Below are 25,867 nucleotides of genomic sequence, written 5' to 3'. Positions count from 1 at the left end.
TATAAAGGTCCAGGAGCACCGGCATTCAAAGAAAATACATGGATGAGGTGGAAATTATTCCTCCTGTCTTCCCACCATTCAAAAAATATAAACTGCTTTCAAAAGTCATACTGGGAGTGTTTGGTGTTCTCCAGGGTTCTACATTGGTGCCACTTTTTCTTTTTTTTTTCTTTGTTATTTGGTTTTTGTTTTGTTTGGAACACAAACGGTTGTATTGTGGCTCTTTCTTGCAGTGCGAAATTAACAGTGTTGTACTTCGTTCCTGTGCCTGCAGTAGTGGACGTGATGTTTCTCTGTCAATGCTGTTAGTATTTGGAATGTTTTTATTTTTTTTTTATCCTGAATGTCTTCTTTTCATTGTTATTAGGACAGAAATTAAAATTATGTGGATTTTTGTTCCTTGGAAAATAATTAAACAAATATTATCTAAGATAAACAACATGAACTATCTGGGATTGTTTATTTTATCAGTTACAGTCGGCTTATAATTGCGTTTGTTTCTTCTCTGACATAAAATTGCCACTCAGGTTGAAAAGAAAAAAAAGGTAATTGAATAATCTTCAGGAGCCAAATTAAATTTTCCATGTTCCAAATGCATTAGTGAGTGTCTAATAAGGTTAATGATGATCTCCAAGTGACCTAAAGAACCCAGTGAGTCAGATACAATCACACAGATAGGTTAGTCAGACATCCTTAATCACCGAAACAATTAGAAGTAATGGAAGTAAAGTTGGGAAAATAAGTGATTTTAGGAGAAGTAACTACTAACCATTGTAATAGTAAATGCTACCTACCTAAAAAAAAATAAAACTGCAATGATTCATGAAACAAGTACAAACAACAAAACTGGAATTATTATTTTTTTTATTTCCAGAGTTTCTTTGTCTGTTAAGTCATTCTGATTGAATTGAAGGTTTTCAGATTAAAAGATGAAAATAAATCTGCCATGTTTTTGGGTCTCAGGCTCTCCCATCGGGCAGATGCGTCCTCCTCACGGCAGCGCCACGCCGCAGAAGAACAGCAACCTGCTGGTCATCATCGTGGTGTCTGTGGGCGCCGTCACCGTGGTGGTGGTGGTCATTGTGGCGCTCATCTGCACCCGCCGCTCGTCCGCCCATCAGAGGAAGTACGACTACGCCGTCCTCAGGCTTCACACCGGTCAAGCTCGTGAAGTCAAATTTGTTTCACTTCTGCCAGGGTTCACTCAGGAGATATTTTACTTTGTAAAGATCCAGATTTAGTTTTAACTGCATCACGGTGAAAGTTACACATCTTTTTGCTGATACTGCAGTAACATATTTCTACTTGTTTAGAGGGATATTTTGATTTATTCATCACAGTCAAACATTGATATTGATGAATCTGAATCTATAGATTCGCCCTCATATGGATGGTTTTTTCATGCCTTCTTTAACTTTTGAGTCAATCTTATTATAACAAATCAGCAAGTAAAGGATTCGTCTCATTAACATTTTTTTTAACATATTTTAGACATTAAGATCATGGAGAAAATTATGGAGAACACATGCCAAAACTATACCATTAAATAATTGTATAGGTGTGTCATTAATTTGTCAAAATTGGAATTAAATCCATAAATCTATCATCAATTCATTAAAATACCAATTCAAATAATTAAAAAAAAAAAGTAATTATTTTACTATTCAGTTAATCATGTCATAGTCCAGTGTTGCACTGCTTCATGAATTTATTTGATCTGACAAACTGATTTTTGCATAAAATGAATTTGTATTTTAATGAACTAATGGCACATTTGATGACATATTTATGTATTTAATTCCAATTTAAACTGATTAATTACACGTTTAGGTAATTATATAATGGTGTATTTATTTATTTAATCTTGACACGTTTAGTCATCCTTCGAAAATGCTGAGGGCAACGGCTGAGGGCAAAAAAATAAATAAATATATATATATATATGGCTTTATGTTCTGATCCTGTAAATTCTTTAAATATGTTTCTGCTGAGTGAAGCTTTAAGGCCCCGGGTTACACAATAACATTTCACTAAACTAAAACTCCAGGAACAGTTTCCTCCTGCTGGAGGTCATAGTTTTTCCAAAGTTTCAGTCAATCTGAATTTCACGCGTTCCTAAATGGACTCGCATCATCTGAATGTCGTTTATGAGCTGACACTAACCTGTGCTCTAAATTCAATCCACTTTCTTAGATCTATGTGATCCGGTCATTTCTCATACGGTACATACGGTTTTTAAAGACAAGTGACGCTACCGAACTTTATTTTTTTTTCCTCTCAGGAGGAAATAGCTTTGATAACAATGAAAATAATCCGCTCCCACCACCACCATTACCACCACACCCCGCAGCAAACTGCACCCAGAGGTCCTGTTAACCTGAGGATGGTCTCGTTAAAACTGAAAAAACTTTCAGAAACTCAGAAATAGAAATAATAAGTGAGAAGAAAGTCTCTTCAATCATCATCGTGTTCATTATCACATCACTGCGGTTTGCCAGCTGTCAGCTCACACAAAGAATAACCTGGCTTTACAGCCTTTCTGTCTGGAGTTTGCATGTTCTTCCTGTTCCACGGTCGACCGGCTCACCATCCAAAAACATGCATGGGTCGGCTGGAGACAGTAGTACTTAGAGCTATGTTTGAGTACTCTACTTCAAGTACTGTACCGTATATAATATCTCTTGGGCACGCCACGTAATTCGAATGTCAGACCATCAACTCCCAAAGAAACTGCTGCATGGCCAAGCTCCAACATGGTTAACGCTCAGGAGGAGGCTAAAAGAAGCGCTTTAAAGTTACCCTGACTGCTTCAATGAAGGCCTTCAACATTGTTGGGGCCCAAGATTCCATTGAAGACCTTCATGCCGTTCCACTCCCCCAGAGGGGGGGAGACACTAACAAGAGTGGAACAGGCCAATGAAACAGCGGGGGCGAGGCGGCGACCCCAGGAGGGGCTTCATCCCCCCAGGTTAGGAATCAATAGGATCTTCTCACCAGAACGAGTGGACCCACAGAACCAAGCTGGGATCCTCCCAGCATCTCTTGCTTCACTTCCCCTTCCAATTGTTGTTCATGACAGTTCAATTAATGATTTAAATTTTTCATAAATTACTTCCAGCGATTTATTACTGTTAGTAATCTATTACTTATTGTGACTCAATGCTGATGACCAAACGTAAATCCCAACAACATTGACCCTACCTCTTGGGAGAGCACAGCATGCGACAGATCGAAATGGCGTCTTGCGGTTCAAAATGGGGCCAGAGCTCCCCGAACAGCTGCAGCAGAGCATCGCAGACAGATTAGGAAGAACTGCACAAGCAGGTCTCCATCAGCTGCTTCAAGTCCCTGGTCGCACTGCCCAGCAACCTTCAGAGGGCAGATTGGGCTCACGAGCCATCTCACCCAGAGGTGAAGCAATGACTCGATGGTCTTCGTCGTAGCGATTGACGAACAGAGGACAAACAGAATCGTTTTTTTTTCATAAGCATACCAAACCAAGGTAAAAGGAATCGGATCGTTTAAGATGAATATGCTAAGTTATCAAGCTCACCAGCTGGCCACAGCCTCGTTTGTGTTGCAGTACCACTTTGAACCACCAGATGGCGCAGAGAGTCCTTGTAGCTCTTATCCTGCCACAAGTGGAAAACACTGATTCTGACATGAGAAACGGCTCACTACTGCCACCCAGTGCACGCAAATACTATTACGGAATACTTTTCACATGTTTACAATTATAGAGCACTGCTTTTGATCAGCATTTCTATTGCGAAATAATTTATTGTTTCATTTGAATAAAATATGTGATGAAAAGTCACTACCACCTTGAGTCCTTTACTTGTAATCATGTACATTCTGTGGGTGTGTGTGGTGTTTGCACCTCTAAGTGTGTTCTCCTGGTGTCCCGTCAGGAAGCGGGCCAGCCACAGCGCCAGCAAGAGGAAAGGCAGCCAGAAGGACCTGAGACCGCCCGACCTGTGGATCCACCATGAGGAGATGGAGATGAAGAACATGGAGAAGGCGCCCAGCGTTGCCCCGTCAGGACACGAATCGCCCATCCAGTCCTGTCAGGACCTTCCCCAGGTGGCCCACAGCCAATCAGAAAGCCAGATGGGCAGCAAGAGCAGCCACTCAGGTATGTAGGGGTTGTTAACCAGAGCCGTCTGTCTCAGTGCCTGATAGAAACACCACAATGTCTCAATGAGCTGCTTCCATAACACTCGGATTAGTCTCGCTTCACTTTAAAGTTCTTTTATTTTTTTATTAAATCCCCACAAAGTTCACAGCACGTCTTTCTCAGACTAAACCACAGTTTTTCTTCTCTGTCATGTTGCAGACTGACTCATTTATACCTGTTATGGATTAAATTAGTTGTATAATGAACCCCGATTCATGAGTATTGAAGAACAAAACAAATTGTTCAGTGGAAACACATCAATAATCCATTCTCCTCCAGGGAGAATTGACTGTGTTCAGTTTTTTAGGTTTGTTTCATCAAAGAAAGGGAGAGGGGGAAAAAAGTGTTATTCAATGATTTGCTGTGAACGTTGTGCAGGAGCGGATGCTGACGAGGCGTCCAGCTGCATCTCCACTCTGGAGCGCTCCCTGGCTGCCAGGAGGGGAACACGAGGCAAAATGATGATCCCCATGGACTCCCAGCCCAGCAACACACGTAAGTCTGTGTGTTACATGTTTGTATTTGTGTGGTTCAGGTTAAACAGGGTCCGCTGGAAGGTGGAGGGTCACTTCAGTCCATGTTGGTGTAACTCAGTGGTGTCAAACATGCAGGATCATGTTGCAAGATGTTAAAAAGCAAAGAGGCCATTGCCTGCTATTCCTTAGTAAGAACACCTGCTGTTCCTCATCTGTCCACTTGGGGTTCAACTAAGTAGCACTGAGAGTAGTGGCCAGCAGGAGGCAGCACTGATCAGTGTGACCATGAGTTCATGAAAAGATGTTAAAAAAACCAGCTGAAGCTATGAATCCAGTTTGAGAAGTGACAAATACAATTCCTGAAATAGATTTCAGTGTTTTAGTGTTAAATGTGAACATTTTCAGGATCTATTTGTATTAAGGTTTGCATTTAAACTTGAGAGTTGTGTTATTTTGAGGGTTTTATTTTCATATGTCAATTTACTGGTTTGTCCACAGACGGACTGATTGAACTTTGGTCAGGCTCGATATAACTGGCGTTTTGTAGCTGTGTATACTCTACATACACTCAGAAATAAAAGTGTATGATTTATTTATTACCGTCCTCCATGTATGTTACTCTGTATCTCCAACAGAGGGGCAGAGTGAAAACCCCTGGCGACAATTTTCATGGCAATGTAGGAGAAAACGTTATTGACAACAAACATGGTGGCCGTTGAAGAGACTGTGGTAATGTACCTCGGAGAAGGAGACAAACAGGGCGAGGCTTTTAAAAAGATGGTGTTTGAAGGATGAATAATTATCTTCTGAGTGAAACTGTCAACAACAGCTCAATGGTCCACGATGTCCGCCAAGCCGTTTGAGCCGAGCATGGCCCCACATCAGGTCGCAGGTTGTCTGCGAGTGAGGCTGAATCGCGTTATCGAGGAAGAGGATCTCACAGGGGGCTTTTCCACAAAAAAGAACCAGGTGTTAGTTCGGGGTCGGGGCCGGATTTAGCACCAGTTCTTTGTGTTTCCACCGCCAAAGCCCCGGCCTACCAGGGTCTAAACGGGTGCTCAGCCGGGGCCAGAGCGGGATCTGACGTGTCATCAGCTGGGGGGCGGAGTTATTGCTATCTACAAGGCGGAAGAGATGCTCTACCGGCATTCTGAAATCTACAGCGAACATCACCAAAACAAGATGGACGTGAAAAAACAACAATGGAGCGACGAGGAGGCACAATGTTTTCTCGCTCTTTGGTCTGCATCCGAGGGTCAGGCAAAACTAGATGGAGCGACCCGGACGAAAGTGGTGTGTCAGGGAATACAACGGGACATTGCTGTGGTGGGGTACACGAGGACTGTCGAGCAGCTCCTGAATGAACTTAAAAAATGTTATAAAAGGTGTGCCACAGAAGGGCTTGGGGCTACGTATGCAGTGACGTACGATGTTTTGGAGTGACGCAATGACGTGGCTCTCACTCAGCTCCCTCAACAATGGAAAAACAACTGGTTCTTTGGAGGTGCGCATTTAAGAACTGTCAATAGCTCCGGCCCTGGACTAGCACCTGGTTCTTTTAGGATGGAAAAGCCCCTACAGTGCAGATCACATCGAGGACCAGTGTTTCATCCTCATGACTCAGTCAGTTACACTCAGTGGACACACAGTGGCCCCCCATGGTGACTGCAGGTACTGCTGCATTACCACCACCAGGAGACTTCATGTGTATCTAATGTCCACTATAGTCAGGTTTCACACTGCTCTGGTTAAAGTGGGTGTAAAAATGAGGGATGGACAAAGGCAATTCTACAGATGAAGGCCTCTCCATAAAACCCAGCACAGGACAGGACCAGACTGTGAATGCTCAGTGTGTTAGTGCACACTTTACATAATCCATTCCTGTCGTTCCTATTGGATGAGGTAGTGTCACGTGACACAGTTTAGGGCATCTTCAGGTCAAACCGTCAGATGGTGGATTTCTCTCCATCTTTCTGTGGGAGGTTGAGATGTAAAAAGTCTTGCAGGCAGTGACAGAACTGAAGTTGAAGAGACTCTGGAAAATGATGCACCGACACAGACTTTCATACTGGGGTAATTAGCCCGTATATTCCCTCAGAAGGACTCGGAGGACAGGAGGGTGTTCGGGGGGGGGGGCAAGATCTGAGGATGTGGATGAGTGGGACGCAAACAAAGAGGATCTGGGGGGGTACAGAAATGAAAGTGTGGCTCTGAGTCAGTTGACAGCAGCTCTAATCAGGTCCACTCACATGTGAGGTTTTACATCACTCAGCAGAGAACAGCTTGTGATGTCTGGAGACCCTGAACTGCACTGACTATAGGACAGTGGAGTGATGGTGGGTTTGATTAGCACTGTCCGGACTGACCCCGTCAATCCTGCAGCGAGTCTCCTTTGTCAATAAAAAGTTACCCACTCACTAAAAAGCCTCTTTATCGCTCCTGCAACCGAAATGTATCGTAATCATCGGTGCTATAATGGAGCTTTGCACAGAGTGACACTTGAAATGCATTAAAACTACTTTATCATCATTGTAAAAGAAGTATTCTGAAAGAAGTGTTGAAATACTTTAACCCCACTACTTTATACACATGAGTATGGAACTGATTACTCTTTCCAACCCATTAAGAGGTGAGGGGCAGCAGAATCCTTGTTAACACTTTCCATCCTGATTGGATACGGGACTTTGCACCTCTGTGCAGAGTTTGCATGTTCTCCATGAATGTAGATGGGTTTCCTGACTTGTTCCAGCCATCGATTGATGAAGAAGTGTTGCAGCTGTAGTGGAGTTTAGTTCTGGGCTGGGGCCTCTGGCATGTTTTTTCTGTGCACGTGTTGGAAGGATTCAGGAGTGGATCCCATCCAATGCTTCCACCACCTGCAGAACACCTCCGTCGTCTTGTCTCTCTCACTGAAGATGCAGGTTGTTTTTTGGTGTCTGCTGACGCGAAGTTGCTGTTTTTCTCTGAAAAGACTGTAGGTAAACATCTGCAGCTTGTCTGTGACTCTGTATTACTATGATGAACTAGTTTTAGTTCTGTGCAGTCTGATTACAGCCCCTATTACTGTGTGTGTGTGTGTGTGTGTGTGTGTGTGTGTGTGTGTGTGTGTGTGTGTGTGTGTGTGTGTGTGTGTGTGTGTGTGTGTGTGTGTGTGTGTGTGTGTGTGTGTGTGTGTGTGTGTGTGTGTGTGTGTGTGTGTGTGTGTGTGTGAGAAAAATTCTGAGCCATAAATTGTGAAATATGTCTAATTTTGGTCTGTTCAGTGATTGAGTAAGAGTCGCAAAAGTATCTAAATTAATCGTCTTGAAATGAGAGTTTAGCGAGTTCAGCTCCGAACGATGAGTTAAAAATGCTGTGAACCACCTCTGGCAATTGTGAAGACAAAGAAGTCGTCCAGTCCAACCAACACACAAAGTAACATAAACAATAGAATAGAATAAATATACTCTATTATTGAATTTAATGTGTGTGTTGGTGAAAGCAGTCGGTAGACTGCTGTGAATTGGAGAATATCTCTTATTGTGATTTTCTTATTTAAAAGGCTCCAAAGCTACAATATGGATTAATACGCAAGCACGCACGCACGCACGCACGCACGCACGCACGCACGCACGCACGCACGCACACACACACACACACACACACACACACACACACACACACACACACACACACACACACAGCCATTAACCTGTAGCTTTCTGCCTCACTGTGTCAATATTGTCCATCAGTGTGTATTGAACAGACCTGCTCATCTCACAGCCACAATCGAACCAGCTTCTCTTTAAATGGTCACAACACAAATACAGTAACTACTACTGCACAAACACACACACACACACACACACGCACACACACACACACACACACACACACACACACACACACACACACACACACACACACACACACACACACACACACACACACACACACGAGTCGTAAAGATGCTGATCACAGCTTTGCTCTCATCAATACTTCCCGATCAATGCTGGTATCGATGGGGTTTTAGTTTAATCAGTTCTGCTGTTTTGAAAGATGACGATACAAGAAGCAAGAAAAAGAAAGTGCGTGTTTGTTATTTGTGGAATTCAGTGTAAATGAAATAAGAATCAAAATCTTTGAGGTTTAGTGAGCACTCAAAAAAAATCAACTCAGCATTTATTTAGTTTACATATCAAAAATAAAATTGATTAACATGAGCATATTGAGTTTCTCTTTGTTAAATGGTTCATTCTTGTACATGTTGTTCAGATGACATGATTAAAAGGGATTAAATCTACTTCATCTGAATAGATAAAAATATGTGACATGATTCAAAAACTTCAACTATTTAAGGATTTATTTGAGTGTATCTTCATCTATGGTGTTATTGTGAAGTTTGGCTTCACTGGAAAGCAGATCAGAGATCATGGAAGAGGTGTACAGATTTTCTGAGATCAATCGTTACAGACATGAGGTAGTTTATTAGATTATTTGTTTATTACAAAAAAAAAAGTTGATAACCCCCAAAGAGACAGTCACTATCAATTTTGGTAATTAATAGCTAAGTCTGAAGGATTGTGGAGTTCTTGACACGTAAGAGGTCGACATTTCATTCACGTTTCTGCACATTAATAGACAGCAAGTATGATTCCAAAAATTATTTTTATTCACAATGAAAACAAACAAAACACACAGATTCTAACTATATACAGCTTGGTGTGTGTGTGTGTGTGTGTGTGTGTGTGTGTGCGTGCGTGCGTGCGTGCGTGCGTGCGTGCGTGCGTGCGTGCGTGCGTGTGTGTGTGTGTGTATCTCTTTGGATTGTTGCTGATTTATATTTTCTGCCGTGTCTCCGCGGTGCTGACAGAGATTAGCTGGAGCGTTGGCATCGATCAGCACTTGTTGTGTCTGCCAGCTGGCTTGTTAGCGTCAGTAGCACACTGGCTAAACCCGACAAGCGCTGCAGCGGCTCACAGCTGTGCTAACGAGGTGAATCGCAGGCTAGCAGGTAGCACACCTTGTGCTACATTCTGTGAATGGCTGCTCCATTCATGAATATCCTTGGTATCATTGAGCTTTATGTGCATATGTGACCCCCCTGCATACCAATACATGCTAATCAGCGGTAACGTGGTAAAATAGACACTTTTAAAGACTAATAGGGCTTTTCCACCAAAAAGAACCAGGAGCTAGTTCAGGGCCGGTGCCAGGGTCAGTTCTTCAATGAGCACTGCCAAGGAACCGGTTCTTTTTCCACCGTTACCAGAGCCAAGTGAGAGCCACGTCATTGTGTCACTCCAAAACGTGATACGTCACTGATTTTACCAACGTAGCGCTCCTACAGGAACCAGACGGACTGTATTCATCGGTTTGGTCGCTGCCACCTTGTAGGTAGCGATAACTCCAGCATAACTCCGCCCTGCTCTGGCCCCGCGCTAGCTCTGCTGTGGCTCCGCTCTAGCTCTGCTGTGGCTCCTCTCTGGCCCAGCAACGAAGTGGGGCCAGCGTAGCACCAGTTTATCCCCTGTTTGGTCGGGGCTTTGGCAGTGGAAAGACAAAGAACTGGTGCTAAGTCTGGCCCAGGTTCCGAACTAGCACCTGGTTCTCTCCGGTGGAAAAACCCCTTAAATGGAATTACAGTCTGTCAGACTTGTTTCTTTTATACTGTAAGGGGTCTTTCACATTGGATAGTACAGGACTCGGTTCACTTGGGAGGAGGGGAGCCGAGAATTTTCACACCTTCATTTGGTTCGGGTGGTGTTCACATTCAGTTTTGACCAAACCATCTGTAAAATGTCATGCAATTACAACAGCTGCTAGTTTGACCTGAGAAGGAAGTAAAGAAGAAGCATGGCTCATTGATTGGTCCGGACCGAAACCAGAAGTCCCACCACTTTAGCCCATGGTGGCTGGGCTAGTTAGCCTGTGGCTAATGGGTAGCCACACACAACCGCGATACATAGTCTTCAGACCAGGTATCAATAAGCGCCTTTATCACTACTTCTTCCTCTTTTCTTCTTCCTCACTGCTCAACATCTGCCTGCGAGATATTTTCCAACTTTTTCTTTCTGCATCTGCTTCTTCTGATTCGCGGGGTTAACTGCTTGTTTACTACCCAAAATGTGATGCGCACGTCATGTCCTCCCCCATCCTCTCACCCAACCCGCGAGAAAGATCGTTTGTAAAGGAACCACTTCCTCGCTATTGCATGTCTTTGCACGAGCCACTTTCCAGGAAAAAAATGCATTGAGCTCCAAATCACATTCCCTCAACCCTCACCCCGCCCGCTCGAAAGTCCGTTTGAAAGAGGACTGAGGCTGGTGTTTTGAAGGGGACCAGATTTGGCTTTTAAAATCCAGAACCGAGTTTAGGGTACGTTCAAATTTCCCCCAAACGAAACGGACTTTCCCAGAAAGTCCCTAAAGAGAACTCTGGTACGCAGCAAACAAGGGAATGTGAACGCTCCCTTACATCAACGAGGAACAATTACAAGCAGTTATGGTGCACCATCTTCATTTCAAAAGTGCATCAAAGTGTGTATATATGATTCTACATGGTCATGTGAATTACAAGTGTTTCAGTGAACATGTGCTTTTACGTGTAAACCATGCCTTGCTGAATCAGTGTGTGTTTGCTGAAGCCCTGTGATGGACTGTGAGCGTCTGTCTTTGGAGAAGATGAATCAAGGATGTTTGTGTCATCGGTGGCAGGTTCACTCATCATGGCCATAAGAGCAGCGTCACAGCCTGGTGTTCTGATGGGCTGTTGTGTCTCTTCCTGTCAGTGTGTTAAATTCCCCGCTGTTTGTTGCCTGTATGCAGCAGCACAACTCTCCTCTCCTCTCAGCCCTGTCGTTGTCTTTACTGCTTTACGGCGCGTCTTGTCGACGCCGTGGGCCTGCTGCGCTGACACCCTGATGCATGTGCTCCAGCAGCCGTCGGTGTGTCTGCAGCCTGGTTGGCTGGATTTATGTCCGCGGTGGTCAGTGCTGTCACGGAGCTGTCCGGGCTGACAGACTGCTGTGCCTGTGTGTTTCAGCCGTGGTCAGCGCCATCCCGGTGCCTGCGCTGGACTCGTCTCAGTATCCCGGCATCCTGCCCTCACCGTCCTGCGGCTTCACCCACAACAAGTTCAGTCTGAGACCGATGCCGTTCCCCAGCCTGACCGTGGACAGAGGATACACTCCAGGTACTGTAGCACTCCTCCTACCTGCGATAAATCTTACTCTCTGCCTCCTATTATTACAAATACTGCTTTAACAAAAATCATTCAGTGAAAGAGGCATTCAAACAGTCACCAGAAAATCCGCGTTCAGGTATTTAACCAGCCAATTGTCCTGCAGGCTTCGTTCAGGTTAAGGTGTTGAGGAATAGCGTGTTTCATTGGCATGCATCAGCTTTCACAAACAAATCACCAAGAAACCAACAAACGAACAAACAAACATCCCCACGAACATTAAAGGTCATTTGTGTATTTTGAGTCTTTAGTCAGGAGCGTCACAACACAATGAGCCATTTCCCACCCGGTGCTCAGATCCCCTACACTGGGAGGTTTAAGTGTCTGACGTTGGATTAATGCAATGTTTACATGTTGAATCTTGTATCAATACCTAAACAAGACAGTTTTGTCAAAATAAGAAACTAAAGTTGTCTTTGCTTCATGATCTTCATGAATGTAGCTCCAAAGCAGAACACCTACACGTGAACGGCGCAGAATCAGAACCAGCGTTCCTCTTCCACTGTCACACAGAAACCGTTTATTTGCTGCTGGGTCACTGTCACCTTTCCGTTGCTGCCCTCCTGTTGGAAATGTGCAGCCATCAAAGTGTAAAGTCAGAGGAAATCTCCTTTAATGACTCAAATAAATGTTAATATTTGATACTTCTGGAAAAGTTATTATCACACCAAAATATTCCAACATATATTTACATCAAAGTGACACCAGTGTCCTTTATTTAATGCTTAAGTGCCAGGTGTGGACGTGAAACCCTGATGATGAGGAGGACGTGAGCCAGCAGTTCAAATCTCATAATTACTTTTTATCAGCCTAATTCATTAAAGTGATGCTCTCAAGCCTGGAGGAGAAAGAACTGTAATTATTCAAGCAGCTTTAAATAGTCTCTGGTGAAATACACAGAACTATAAAAGAATTTCAGCATGTTTAGGTGGAAATGGGGACTCGATCAGACAGAAGTGAAACACAGGGAATTACGATTAAAACTCTAAGCAGAAAATGGACCTTAAATACTCAAATTTAAAGAGCAACGCCGATCCAGATGGCTTATGTGAACAATACTTCAGATTCCATTGTGTTGAGACGACAGTATGAAACATTTTCCGATTTTTTTTTGAGGCTGAAAATAAAATGAAGGTTTCTTTCATTCGGTGTGATTTCCTGCATCAACACCAGGGTGTGACTCCACTTGTTTTATTTATTTGAATAAAACAAAATATTAAATACAATGTGGAACAATGTGATATTATTTGATCATTTTCAGCTTGTGTCACTACAACAAGCTTTAGATGGAGAGCTGTGACCTTTGCGGCTCTCTCCGTCTCCCCCATGAAGCCTCCAACTGCTCCGGAGCTAAACGCTTGACGTGGCGGTGGGGAGCAGTAATTCAGTAATTCAATAATGGTCTAATTCCTGCTTGGCTTGTATCGGTGATTTTACACCAGCAGAGAGCTTCAGAGCCTCTGAATGGGCTGATCCCTGCTGGCAGTCCGAGCCGACGGGCAGGCGGTGGCAACAGAGGGCACAGGAGGGGCAGGAGGACAGAGCTGACGAGACACAATGCGTTAAACCAACGAACCAGCTTCGTCACTGTCATATCAGTAGAGCTTTCATTTGATCATGCTGCATCGATATGTCTGCGCATACTTTTCATTTATACATTCGGCCAGGAAGGAAGCATCTCAGCTCAACTGGATTTGGTCTCATGTCTTGAAATGGTAAACGACACATGTGACCAAGTCCAGTTCATCTGAGCACAGATGAGCTTTTCCAGGCTGGCAAGATGAAATTAATCATACCTGGGTGACGCAGAACCAGAATGCCACCCGTCTAAACCATCAGCAGCTTCACTAGAAAATGGTCCTGCACCAGCAATAACTGTAAGCTTTAATAAATTGGAATACCTTCAATGCTTCAAAGTAGAGACTGTGTCAGCTTTCCTAACTGAAACTGGGAGCGGGTTCCACACGAGAGGAGCTTCAAAGCTGAAAAGCTCTGCGTCCCATTCTGCTTCTGCATGATTAACACTTTTTTAGGAGGAAATTCACTGGTCGTCTTTTAGTGGATTGGTTTCATTGTGGAACATTTTAACATCTAAATAGCTGTGCTCCATTTTTGAATCCCTTTAAATTGTGTGTTCATGTTGAGAAAATCCATTTAAGTAACCTATATTAGTCACAAAGACTCGTTCAGACAAGCCAGAGAGGGTTTACCTGTTTCTCTGAGGGCCTGTTTATACCACAGTCAATTCAGGTGAAGACGCACAACTTTCATTCAGTTTTGGGCGTCTATTTACACGACAGCGGTGCTCAAAGCCCGCCACTGAAAACGCAACTTTTTAAAAACGCGAGTTGATAGACAACCTGCAATTTCTCACTTTTGGCACTAACAAAGGTTTATCTAACCGAATAACAACAATGTTTCCTCCAGAGTCCAATTCTCCTGGGACTTGGTAGTTTTATGTTGAGTCACCGTAATAACAATCCAACTTGGTTGTTTGTCCATTAGAATGTCCGTGTACGCTTGTGTGTGTGTGTGGATTCATCACAAAAACAAACAATAGCATCCACTTGTGGTAAACGACATCGTTTTCAGTGTTTCTGCTCTTGCCGTGTAGACGGACATTGTTTTCATTGGAAACGTTGTTCACAAACTATCTCACAAACCCAGAAGAAAAATTAGTTGACTCCTGGCCACCTGAACACAACACCAATGCATCTATTAATGACTGATAAACAACACAACAAAGTATGATTTTAAGAGCCTGAAGCTGCTGTTTTTAAAGAGGAAGTAACGAGGGATTGAGAAGGCGTGTAGCTAATTCACAAAGAGAGCGAAAGATGAGATTGTACTGATTTAGGACGTGATGCTCCATCCTGTGCAGGCTCTTGGTGGAGCTTTCAGTGCAGATCAGCCGTTTCCTCCTGGTCTCCAGCAGCTTACGATGGAGAAATACAGCGGAGGTGTTATCTGAGCGTGTTATTTTCTGCCTTCCATTTCTCATCTCCGCCGCCACAGAATGGAGGCTTGTTGTCATGTCTGACTGCTGCTGGTGATGAGATGGAGGGTGCAGATCATTATTCCCTCCATATCTTTGACCCACCATCATTTATGTCCTGTTACTTCTTCTCCGCCGACGGTCTGCAGCATGAAGGCGACACAGAGTAGTTGTTGGATCTCTGTAATAGTGTGAGTCCAGTGATTTGTTGACCTGATTGGGAGGTGGGAGGTGGAGTATCCTCCCTCTCCTGGTTTCCTCTCGTCTCAGCTGGTTAATGAACACACAGCGACCTGCAGGTAATTACTGCCTGTCTGCGTTTCCCTCCCATCACACTCACTGCAGCAAATTATTCCAGCCTCTCATATCGTTCCGCACGCCGACACCAGGTTATTGTGTCTCTTTTAATTCTCTGTGATGTGGCGGTAATGTCACCAATTTTCCTGCCGGAAGAGGCGGCATTTTGTTTGTTTTTTTTGTTTTGTTTTGCTCTAACTAATCAGTGTCGTATTCATGCGACCACGGATATCTGACATCTGAGTCAACACCTTGCCAGGGATGCTGAGATTACTGCAGTACTCGCTGTGTGACCCGATGGAGGTTCAACCCCGGTGGTTCTCCATTTGTATTTGCCGTTGCAGTTAACGTTCTGTTTTATTGTTAAGAAGATAATTACCGACTTCCGGTGATGGCCACGAGCTGAAAGGTCACGTTCATTCCTGCTCTCTGAAAAACTCCTGATAAATCCTTTAATTTGAGGTTATATTACGCTCCGAACGGTAAAGTCGCACCTGCAAAGATGCCTGCCACTGGGAAGGCAAGTAAAGACAAGGCAAATTAACGGACTTTGGACTGCTAATGTTAGCAGGGAAGCTAACTCCGCTAAAGAGAGGGCCGACACCCACGCAGAAACCAGCGAAGTCACTGGGGCAACTTCGGCACCGACTGACCCCCTGTATCTGTTTAAGGAGGAAATATTTGGGGAGATACTGTACGTCCGATGGGGTCCGAGTTTTCCGGAAGATTCGGCAATAGCGGCAACACAAAAGAAAATGACCGAATTTAGTTGGGTTCTGTTGTACTCTATCATTGTAAGAGCGCTTTGAGATGTTTGTTGATGTGATTTAGCGCTTTACAAATAAAATTGAATTGAATTGAATTGAATCGAATGCACGGAGCGAATAGAAGACGCGCAGATACGTCCGTCTGCTGTGGAGGACAATCAGAGTGGATTAAAGTCGGAGGTGGAGAGGCTGGGGAAAAGAAACAAGCAGCTCGAGGAGAAAATGGTTGACCTAGAAATGAGGTGAATCTGCCTGGAGGCGCCGAAGGTCCTGACACGTGAGCATTTTTGGAGAGCTGGCTGCCAGAGGGGCTGGATATGACTTTAAATCGGAACCCTTTGGCGTTGGAGAGAGCTCGTCGGGTCGGACCGAGGAGGGACGCCGACGCACCGCCAAGAACAGCGGTTATGAGGTTTCTCCACTATCGGCAGAAGGACACTGCGTCGAAAGACGCAAGAGTAAAGAAGGAAATATTGTACAACGACCAGAAGGTGAGATTCTACAACGACGTCGCTACGGAGGTGCACAAACACCGGAAACAGTTTGACACCGTACGCCAGCAGCTGTGCCTGCTCGGGCTCAGATACGGCATTATTCCCCCAGCAACACTGGTGTTAATGCACAGGGGAACTACACGCAGGGAAAGTACACACAGGTTCACCACGGCTGCGGAGGCTCAGAGCTTCATAACAAGGATCCAGCAAAATAAAGGCCAGGAATAGACTGAATAGACTGCTTTACTGTATATTACAGTTGTTCGGGTAAAATGACACCTTCTCCCAGGTAACGTTCTTCTCTATTAAAATGACTAAATTAGTCTATGTTTTTTTTATTTATTATATTCAGGATAATACAAATATTTTTGTGTTAGAATAAATGGAGCAGTTGAAGTGTTCTAAAGGATACTGTACATTGTATTCGAATGGCAGCAGGGAAGGGGTGGGACACACAATTATAAAGCATACAGTAACAGATCTGTGTGATCTGTAGACATTTGTGGTCGGAAGCTACGTTTTTCACGGGTTGCCCAGTTTTCTGGGATGTGGGATGAAGGGTTTTGTGTTCTACATTTGTGGCGAGTTCAAACCATTGTTTCAATGTGTGTTTCACCTTTCAGACACTTTCTTTTGTATAATGTTTGTTTACATTATGTTTAAATGACACAAAAGGTTGAAATTAAGTGCACTTCCTGGAATTGCAGAGGTTTGAATAGTGCTGGCAATGCGTTTACCTCAAATAACTAGGATTACTAAAATAGAAAATGCTTAAAAATTGAGGAAATAAACATAGAAAACTGGGAATAGAAAACCGGTTCTTGTTGACAACAGTGTTCCAGTGTTTCAGTTCCTTGGAATCGTTTTGCAATTTCAAAAATCTAAATTGAAATGTTAATCGGAATCTCAAAAATCTTCTCATTTTACATCCTTATCGCTGAGAAGATGTGAAATATGTCACAGTCAGCAGTGACGCTACACGAAGACAACTCGACCAGAGCTCAAAGAGAAAACAAACTGTCCGGAAAGCTTTGTCAGGTTTGACATTCTGTTATATTCTAACTATATGTCTTTGCTCTGCACACGTGGTTTCCACCTCTCCAGAGATCACAGCAATGAAAAAACTTTTAAATGTTTTCTTAATACAATTTCAGTTCAGTGAGTACAATTTCAGGTTTGTAACAAGAAATCATGCAAGTACACTTTTATATTTTAAAGAAACAACTTATAAGTCATTTTTATTAGATTCTACTGTTTAAACATGACCGTGGCCCAAAGTGATGAATGCGATAATAAAAATCTTTCACTACTTTTATGTGATAGCTGTTTTCTTCAAATAGAATAAAGTAAAAAATTTGGTGATTATTGCATTTCATCTCATTAAGATGGAAATGTGGGAGCAACAAAATGAGCTGAGAAGCCGTATCTCATTATAAATTGACAATCTAATTTGCCTACAGTACCAAAATAAACCCAAAAGGTCATTTTGATGTGTTGTTAATAGACACGTGTCAAATTTAACTAATAAAATCCTCCATTTCCTCAAGGAGGGCTTCTTCCTGTGTGACTGTGTTTAAACACCATCGCACAGAATCATTAAACACGGGACATGATGTAAAAGGACAGTTAAACGTCACGTCCCATGCTTAATGACTGTATTTAAGGTTTGGTGTCTACACATTCTCAAACGTCATGAAACATACATGAAAGTCTTTGTGAAGGTAATATTTGTCTTTAAGTTGCTGAGAAAAGCGCGTGTTGGTCCCGGCGTCGCTGCAGCAGCAGTAATTTCCAGCGATCGCTCGTGGTCGGATGTATTACCTCCATCATCAAAGCAGAAACAGCCTATAAATAAAGCTCAGCGGCAGAATATTCCCCCTTTTGAAGTCAGGTTGTTTGTTTTTCTGTGTACGCGTCTTGTTTTATGTCTTTCCTCTTACAGAGTGTTCACTCTTTACAAATGACTGTGATTTGGACTAATTGGATGTTTGGTGTTTTGTCCTTCGTCCCTCTGCCCGTTCTGCCCATCTTTCATCTCTTCATCTTCCCACTCGTTCTTTTCAACCTGCGTTCCTCCGTCGCGACTTCATTCATTCCCCCCCTCAGCCATACCCACAGACTCCTCCACCAACCCGCTCCTCCAGCAGCAGCCCCCGCCCCAGCAGACCCCCCCGCTCCTGCCCGTCTCCACCGCCCAGCCCGGGGAGCACGTCCCCACGGTGGGCCCCGTCCCGGGAGCCCCCGCCGCCCCCGCCGCTGTGGATGACGCCCAGGCCGGGGGCAGTCGGACCATTCCCACCGCCTGCGTGCGGCCCACCCACCCACTACGGAGCTTCACCAATCCACTGCTGCCTCCACCCATGGGCACCATCGACCCCAAAGTGTACACCTCCATGCTGCCGCAGTCCAGTGAGTACCGCCGCCCGTCACCGAGCCTCATTGAGTCCGAAATACAACCGTGTGGCGGCCGTTCAGTGACTTTGTCTTCATGAAGTTCTCCTTCAGTCACGGTGAAGATCTCTCAGATGTTTTTACACCCACAGCCCTCTTCCTCGTAGGATCAACTCATTTTTAATTCAATTCAATTTGAAAAGGAAAATGGCACCAAATAGAGCACAGCCGTCTCAAAGCACTTCAACTGAGGAAAACATGAGCATGCCTGCAAGGCGGTGGACAGGAAAAACTCCTCTTGACGAGAAAGAAACTTTTCTAGAACCAGACTCAGGGGTGGAGATTTTTTTCTAGAACCAGGCTCAGAGGTGGAGAAACTTGGCGTTCAATTTAACTTTAGCACCAAATACAACTCAGTCATTTCAAGGCCGTTTTACAGAGAAAACCCAATAATTCCATGTGAGTGTAGCAGAGGAGACTGTAGGAAGGAAACCTGCAGAACCAGGCTCACAGGTGGAGGCTTCCTGCTATTTCGGTTGGGATTCTAAAATAGAAGGAGAGAAAAGGGGGACAGACAGACGAGTTGAGTTTTTTTTTTTTTGGAGTTTCAACAAACTTTTCTTTCAAACAAGCAAGGATTCCAAACATCCATTCATTATCTTCAAGGGAAATAACATAACATCAGAGCTACTAAAACCAGGATAAAAATGACCAGACAGCCACTACAGAGAGTTACAGCAGCACATCCACAAATATAATTTTTGACTCTGAAAGAAAAAAGTGCATTGTTGTAATCTCAAACTTTTTTTTAAAAGTGTCCATGTCCTCCATTCTAATACCTTTGCTGGATGAGAATCTGAGCTCTCACAAGACTCTTAAACAGCAGTAAGGCGTCACATCCTTGTTCCACATTAATCTTTTTCTTTCTACTCGGGGAGATTGTCATTTGTGCCTGTCCAAAGATAAAATTCTGCAACCTTCCCTTTTTCTTCTTTTTCTTCTGATAAGAAAAGCCAAAAATAAACACTTGTTGTGTAAAGTGTTCCTTGAACAGACTCACTAAAGTGCTGAGTGCTTTGAACAGTGGCGTCAATCTGGAACCGTGAGCAAAGCAATGATAAAGCGTTTCTCTAATGGAACAGAAAGGACAACTATTTGAGTCAGTGGAGTTTATCACTGGTAAAAGACAGTTATTGCTAAAATTCCATGTAAAACACACCAGTGTAAACCTCCAATATTGTCTGAGTGGTGGTTTATATAGTACACCCCAAGCTGGTTTTACCTCCGGTTTCACTTTCAGAAAGGCCCTCCATGGTGTGTCTGCTCTGTCTTTTAGTTTGTCTTTATTTCAGGCCTTTACACAGGTCTGGTAAAGACCTTTCCCGTGACCAGAGACACCCACATATTACCACCAAGCAGAGGGCACATTCTATCACTTTCTGGAAGGTTTGGTTTGATCACCAACCTGGAGAAAGAGTCACAAACCTCAGGTGTTATTTGTCCATTGAACCAATCCTGCAGGAGTGCGCTGTCCTCCTTAGAACAAGCCTTCCTGAACTTTCCCAGTAGAGTTCTGATCACTGGGACAGATGGAACCTCCAGTCTCTCTGCCGGGGCGTCGGCGTTGTCCAGGTGTCCTCCAGCAGATGATGAACAGCTGTGACTCCGTTCCCAGACGTGCCCCTTGGAGGACCGAGTCTCTCAGCAGCCAGTGCAGGGAGGTAGTGGAGTCCTGTCTGACCGCCTCCGTCAGCCTCCTGTGGAGCTAAAGAAAACTTCGAGCTCCACTATATCGGTCTCGAGATTTCTTATTGATTGTCTGATCTCTCTGGTGACATTGAAATTATATTGGATACAGAACTGCTGGATTTGTACTTTACCGATATCCCACCATTGCTGCAAGGAGGAAAACCGCCGCTGCTGCCCCCCCCCCCCCCCCCCCCCCAAAAAAAAATCTAAACATTTTCTAAAATTACCGTCATTTACAGGATTCACCATTGTGTTGATCTTAAAAAATCCATAAACATATTGACGGAAATATAACCAAAACAGAATCCGACACAATATTGTGGTGTTTTTGTTTCCTCTGATTTGTTGTCAATTATTCAGGATTTTCTTGTTCAAGCTGGATTCTCTCCACTGACCACAGATTATTTAATATTTTATTCAGAGAGGCTAAATGCATTTGCCTCCGGCCATGTTAGTGTGTTTCTTTGTGTGTGTTTGTAGAAAAATATACAGTAACGGGCCGTGGCATTAGCCCGAGGGTTGAATGTGATCTGTACTGACCCCCCCCTGCGTTCTCTCTTAGTCTCTTGATACTACCTGTCTGTCTCTCCATCCATCCAGTGCGCTCTCTAGCCGTCCTTCAGCCTGAAAGGAGCCATTATTATTCAAACCAAACACTCCTCTGCCTCCTGGAAATAAGGCTCTCCTCACTTATCTATTGTCTTTTTTTTTTTTCTCCCCGCTCTCCATCTCCTCACCCTTTTGGGCACAGATACCGTAATGAATTTGTGGTGGATGCTTTGAAATGTGATGGAGATATCCAGATGCCCTGGAGAGGAAATCTGTTGGCTTCGGCTGATTCCCTCAATTTTGCTACAGTTCAGTCTTCTGAGTCCGGCTCTCGGCCCCGCAGGGCCCTGCACACCTCAGTGATGACCTGTTCATTACTGTCTGTATGCTAGACTGCACAAACATCTCAGATATGAAAAAAAAACTGTCCTAGGAATAGTAGTGATGAAGGATGCTTGTTGTCTCAGATAGTCCCTGTTCTTCTGTGCTCCTGGAAGGAGACAGAGGACGGCAGCGAGACTATTGCTAGAGTCAGACACACTGTGGGCCTGATTCTCAAAAGCTTCAGTGTGTATTTCTCCATGCTGACCTTTGAGCTGTGGGTGGGATGAGTTTCCAAACATGGGCACATCCTGTTGAACCCTGCGAGCTTCCTCCAGACGAGAGATACAAGAAGAGGCGCTACACTAGAGGGAGGAACAGTGCTCTTGTTAGATATTCCCTTATACCCCGGCTGTCTCCTTTACTGTTTTCTGTCTTTGTCCTTGTATTTTCTTCTCTTACCGTCTCCCTCAGATCTTTCTATCCTTTCCTTCTCCCTGAGCGGCTCATCTTGTCGTAGCATCTCTGATAGCCTGCAGCCATGTGAGCAGAAAACGAAACACTCGGCTACAGCTCGTGTGATCCCTGGCTCTGTGTGTGTGTGTGTGTGTGTGTGTGTGTGTGTGTGTGTGTGTGTGTGTGTGTGTGTGTGTGTGTGTGTGTGTGTGTGTGTGTGTGTGTGTGTGTGTGTGTGTGTGTGTGTGTGTGTGTGTGTGTGTGTGTGTGTGTGTGTGTGTGTGTGTGTGTGTGTGTGCGTGTGTGTGTGTGTGTGTGTTGTACCCAGGTCCATTATGGCTCTGTTTACATGCCCAGGTGGCCTCAGATTAACATTGATTTTTGGCTCCTGGAAACCTTTTGCTCAGAAAAAGTGAGCCTGAGGCGACAACTCCCAGAGACCACCCCCCCCCCCCCGCCCCCCCAACTCTCCCCGTGACCCCACCCAACCCATTCTCCTCTTAACAGCAGCAGCAGGCAACAGCTACCTCCATCAAGCGCCCCCCCCCCCCCCCCCCCCCCCCCCCCCCCCATCTCCTCCAGGGAGAGACAAACAGAGCCGACTTGTGAGTGATGGTGTTTGATGTTCATTGTTGGTCCTGTTTGTGTGTTTATCCAGGCCTGAATGAGTCCCGCAGTGGAAAGAATGAGGAGTTTTCACGCTTTAATTGGATTGTTTTGGTGGGAGACAGAGTATGACTGAAGGACGGCGCAGACGGTTTCTGCCAGACAGTGAAAATCTGTACCTGATTACAGTAACTAGTTATTTAAATAAGAAAAATAAATAAATCAAGGGTGCTCATTCAATAGGTACTGAAAATAAACAGTAATTCTCTCTTTGGGAAATTAACATTAGCATTTCTTTTGGAAAGAAACCAATTAATGAATCAGAAAAATCAGTAACAAAATTAAAGATAAAGATAAACTCCCAACATGCAGACAGCAATTAGAAAAACAGTGAGGGAACATTAAAAACAATCAGCGCAGTGAACAACATAGAGAGACAGCAGCTGAATAGAAATGCTGTACATTGTTGTTCAAATCAGTGTTTTAGTTAGTGTGGTGTTCCTGTTTTAGTGCTGATGCCTTAAATAGCAGCCTCTGACTGTAGATCATTATTCGTTTAACACGAGATTACTGTAGTTCTCATTAGTACGAGCAACTATAGGGGCTACAAAGGTCTTTAATCAGTTTTAATTAGACCAAAATTAGATTCATTACAACTTCTACACCTCAGAAGATCTACAGTCATGAAAGAAAAGAAGAAAATCTGATTGGTTAATTTCACAATTACACCCAGAAAAAAATCAACAAAACACCTGGCACCGCACATCCACTTGAAATTATGCAATAATTGATGTTTTCCCTGTAGGAAAAGTATGGTCAGTATGGTCCCCCATATGATCCCCCAATTATCTCTCGTATGATCCCTATGTTATCCCCAATATGACCCCACCCCATGATCCCCCTCTATCATCCCCCCATGATCCCCTATATGATCCCCCCTATGATCCCCTATATGATCCCCCCACAATCCCTTCTATGATCCCCCGATGATACATTCATGATCTCCACATGATCCCCCCCCCATATGATTCTCACCCGATCCCCCTATGATCCCTTTATTATCCCCCTTATGATCCCCCCATGATGAGTGAAGTATAGTGAAGTGAAGTATATCAATACTCCTTGTATGACTTAGAGATAAGCTGATAAATGTATTTGACCATCAACTCCTCTGTCTGGTTTCAGACCACACATCTGCTCATGTCTCACCTTCTTTATTTTCTATCACTTTATAAACTGAGACCTACTTCCCTTTTTAAATTGAGTCTGTGGGGAGAAGCGAGATGGCGGGCAGTCATTCACCTAAACTGGCTGGAACGCTTGCTCTAATGCTGGAAGCTGTAATGGGATTGTCTGACTCAATGTCTGATACTGAGAAAAGACATTACAGCCACAGCTGGAGGCGGACGCAGGGCAGCTGTGATGGATGTTTTTAAGTGCAGGGCCTGGGAAGAAATGCATTATTACCAATGAATGCTTTAAGATAGTTTAAAATGGTTATCTGCAGCATTTGGATGACGACATAAAGACAGAGAGACGTGGAAACACTGTGCAGTGTGTTATAATCATGTCTGATCCTACATTCAGCTTTTTTCGTGTTTCTCATTACCTGAGGGAACATTGTTTCATTCCACTCACTTTAGCTCTGACCTGTTACGTCTCCCTGCACGTGGCAGTGCTGAAAGTCATGAGGACTGTACAGATTTCATCTCATTATTCGTACATCCTGATGATGGTGATGAGTCCATATGGAAGCTCTGATCTCCTCATCTTCATGTGATCTGTTAAAGTATACGATGGGCAGATGGAGGATGAAGAGAAGAGAAGTCCTTCTGAAAGAGGAGGGAGGAGGGAGGAGCTCACTCGGTTCTACTTTACATCCACATACTGTATATCCAGGTTGCTCAAGCATTTATTAGTGTCCAGATGTTTTTTTTTGTCCTGATACATAATCCGTAGAGTCCAGAGCTCATTTCAAAACACTCACAACAGTCAGAATACTGTTTCTCTGACTAAGTGTTAGGTCTACCATGGCACCAGTAGTCCGGTTCTCCACCAAGATGACAGAAACAGATAACCAACTAAGCCCAGTGAGTCCTGAGGGGATTCTGCACATCCGTGGATCTTGTCAAGAGTCGGAGCGATTTTCACCAGGTGTGACGGAGCTCCGCAAACCGACACCACCCAAAGCCTTGGGCCACGGGATGCGACGCCCAGACACCTGAAGGACCGCAGAGAATGGCCGCAAGCCCGGATACCCAGAGGCGCAGCGGCCGCCGCCCCCGAGGCTCCCGAGGCCCACTCAGAAGGAGTGAGGCAAGGGGGCAGCCCCCCAAACTGCCCCCTCCCACCCCCCACCCATTCTGGCTGACACTTTACACATCTGATCACAGCCTGAAGACGGTTACATTGTTCGGGCATGGCACCACCTGCTGGAAACAGGAAGTGAGGCATACATTCTCCGTTCTGGCTGAAGTTTTACACGTTGCATGAGAATCCACATCTGATCACAGTCTGAAGACAGTTACAACAAGTGGGCATAGCGCCACCTGCTGGTTACAGGAAGTGGGGTGACGTGCACAAAACCTCAACACGCGACACATTCCATCGTGCGTAGGTGTGCGAGGACCCGATCAACGCTTAATAAAAATTGGACTTCATTTTTCAAACTTTCTATTTCATTCTATTTTAACAAATACAATATCTAGTAATTGTCACCTTACAAAGCCAAAAGCCGATATCACGATATGGTAGAAAACCCTCCAGAGCTGTTCTTGCAGAAATGAGGGTGTAAAGTTGCTGCTCCTCAGACAAACGGGTCAGACAGAAAAGAAAAGACAAAGAAACATCATCTCACTCCCTCTGGAGACACGACGTGTCCTCACAGACATTTCTTCATCTCACTGTAATACTTCAGATTGTTCTCAGGATCAATACCGCCCCCCGCTCACCCCCTCCCCCTCCGTCTTCCACTGGAAACCTCTGCATCTTCGCCTTCCACCCAGAAACAGACTCGTCTGATGTGACCCCCCGGCGGGCGTTTCACACCTCCTCCCCAGCACGTCTGGTAAATATACCCACCTCCTCTCACCTCCGCCCGCTCCCTCTCTGACAGACCCTCCCTGGGGGGGGAGACAGGCACCATGGAGCGCTCTTTCATGGCGTTCTCCGCTGTGGATGTGTAACCTTTTCTGTAGCTCTGTGCTGCTGCAGCCCGCTGCTGGCTTGTTTTTTTATTTTTTTTCCTGGAGCTGAGTCTGGTCTGGAATCAGTCTGACAGCAGCGTGCTGAGAAGTCATACAAACACATTTGGTTGTGCTTCAGTGGGAAATGAAGCTGGCAGGAGTTTTTACACCAGATGTACACAC

General features: G+C 44.5%; 1 protein-coding gene across 1 annotated transcript in view; it reads left to right on the top strand.

Moving 5' to 3' along the window:
- Window positions 1–25,867, top strand: part of dcc (DCC netrin 1 receptor) — a gene marked incomplete at both ends in the record, with an annotated part of 276,203 nt that overhangs the window by 231,488 nt on the left and 18,848 nt on the right. The window contains 5 exon segments of the mRNA XM_080477036.1: window positions 964–1,126; window positions 3,912–4,135; window positions 4,556–4,672; window positions 11,677–11,826; window positions 18,534–18,836. Coding sequence (XP_080333162.1) covers window positions 964–1,126; window positions 3,912–4,135; window positions 4,556–4,672; window positions 11,677–11,826; window positions 18,534–18,836 — 957 coding nt within the window.

The sequence above is a fragment of the Lipophrys pholis genome (genome assembly GCF_963383615.2).
Source record: "Lipophrys pholis genome assembly, chromosome: 12".
NCBI lineage: Eukaryota > Metazoa > Chordata > Actinopteri > Blenniiformes > Blenniidae > Lipophrys > Lipophrys pholis.
The sequence above is the reverse complement of the archived record's forward strand: the minus strand, read 5'-3'. Positions and strand labels throughout refer to the sequence as shown.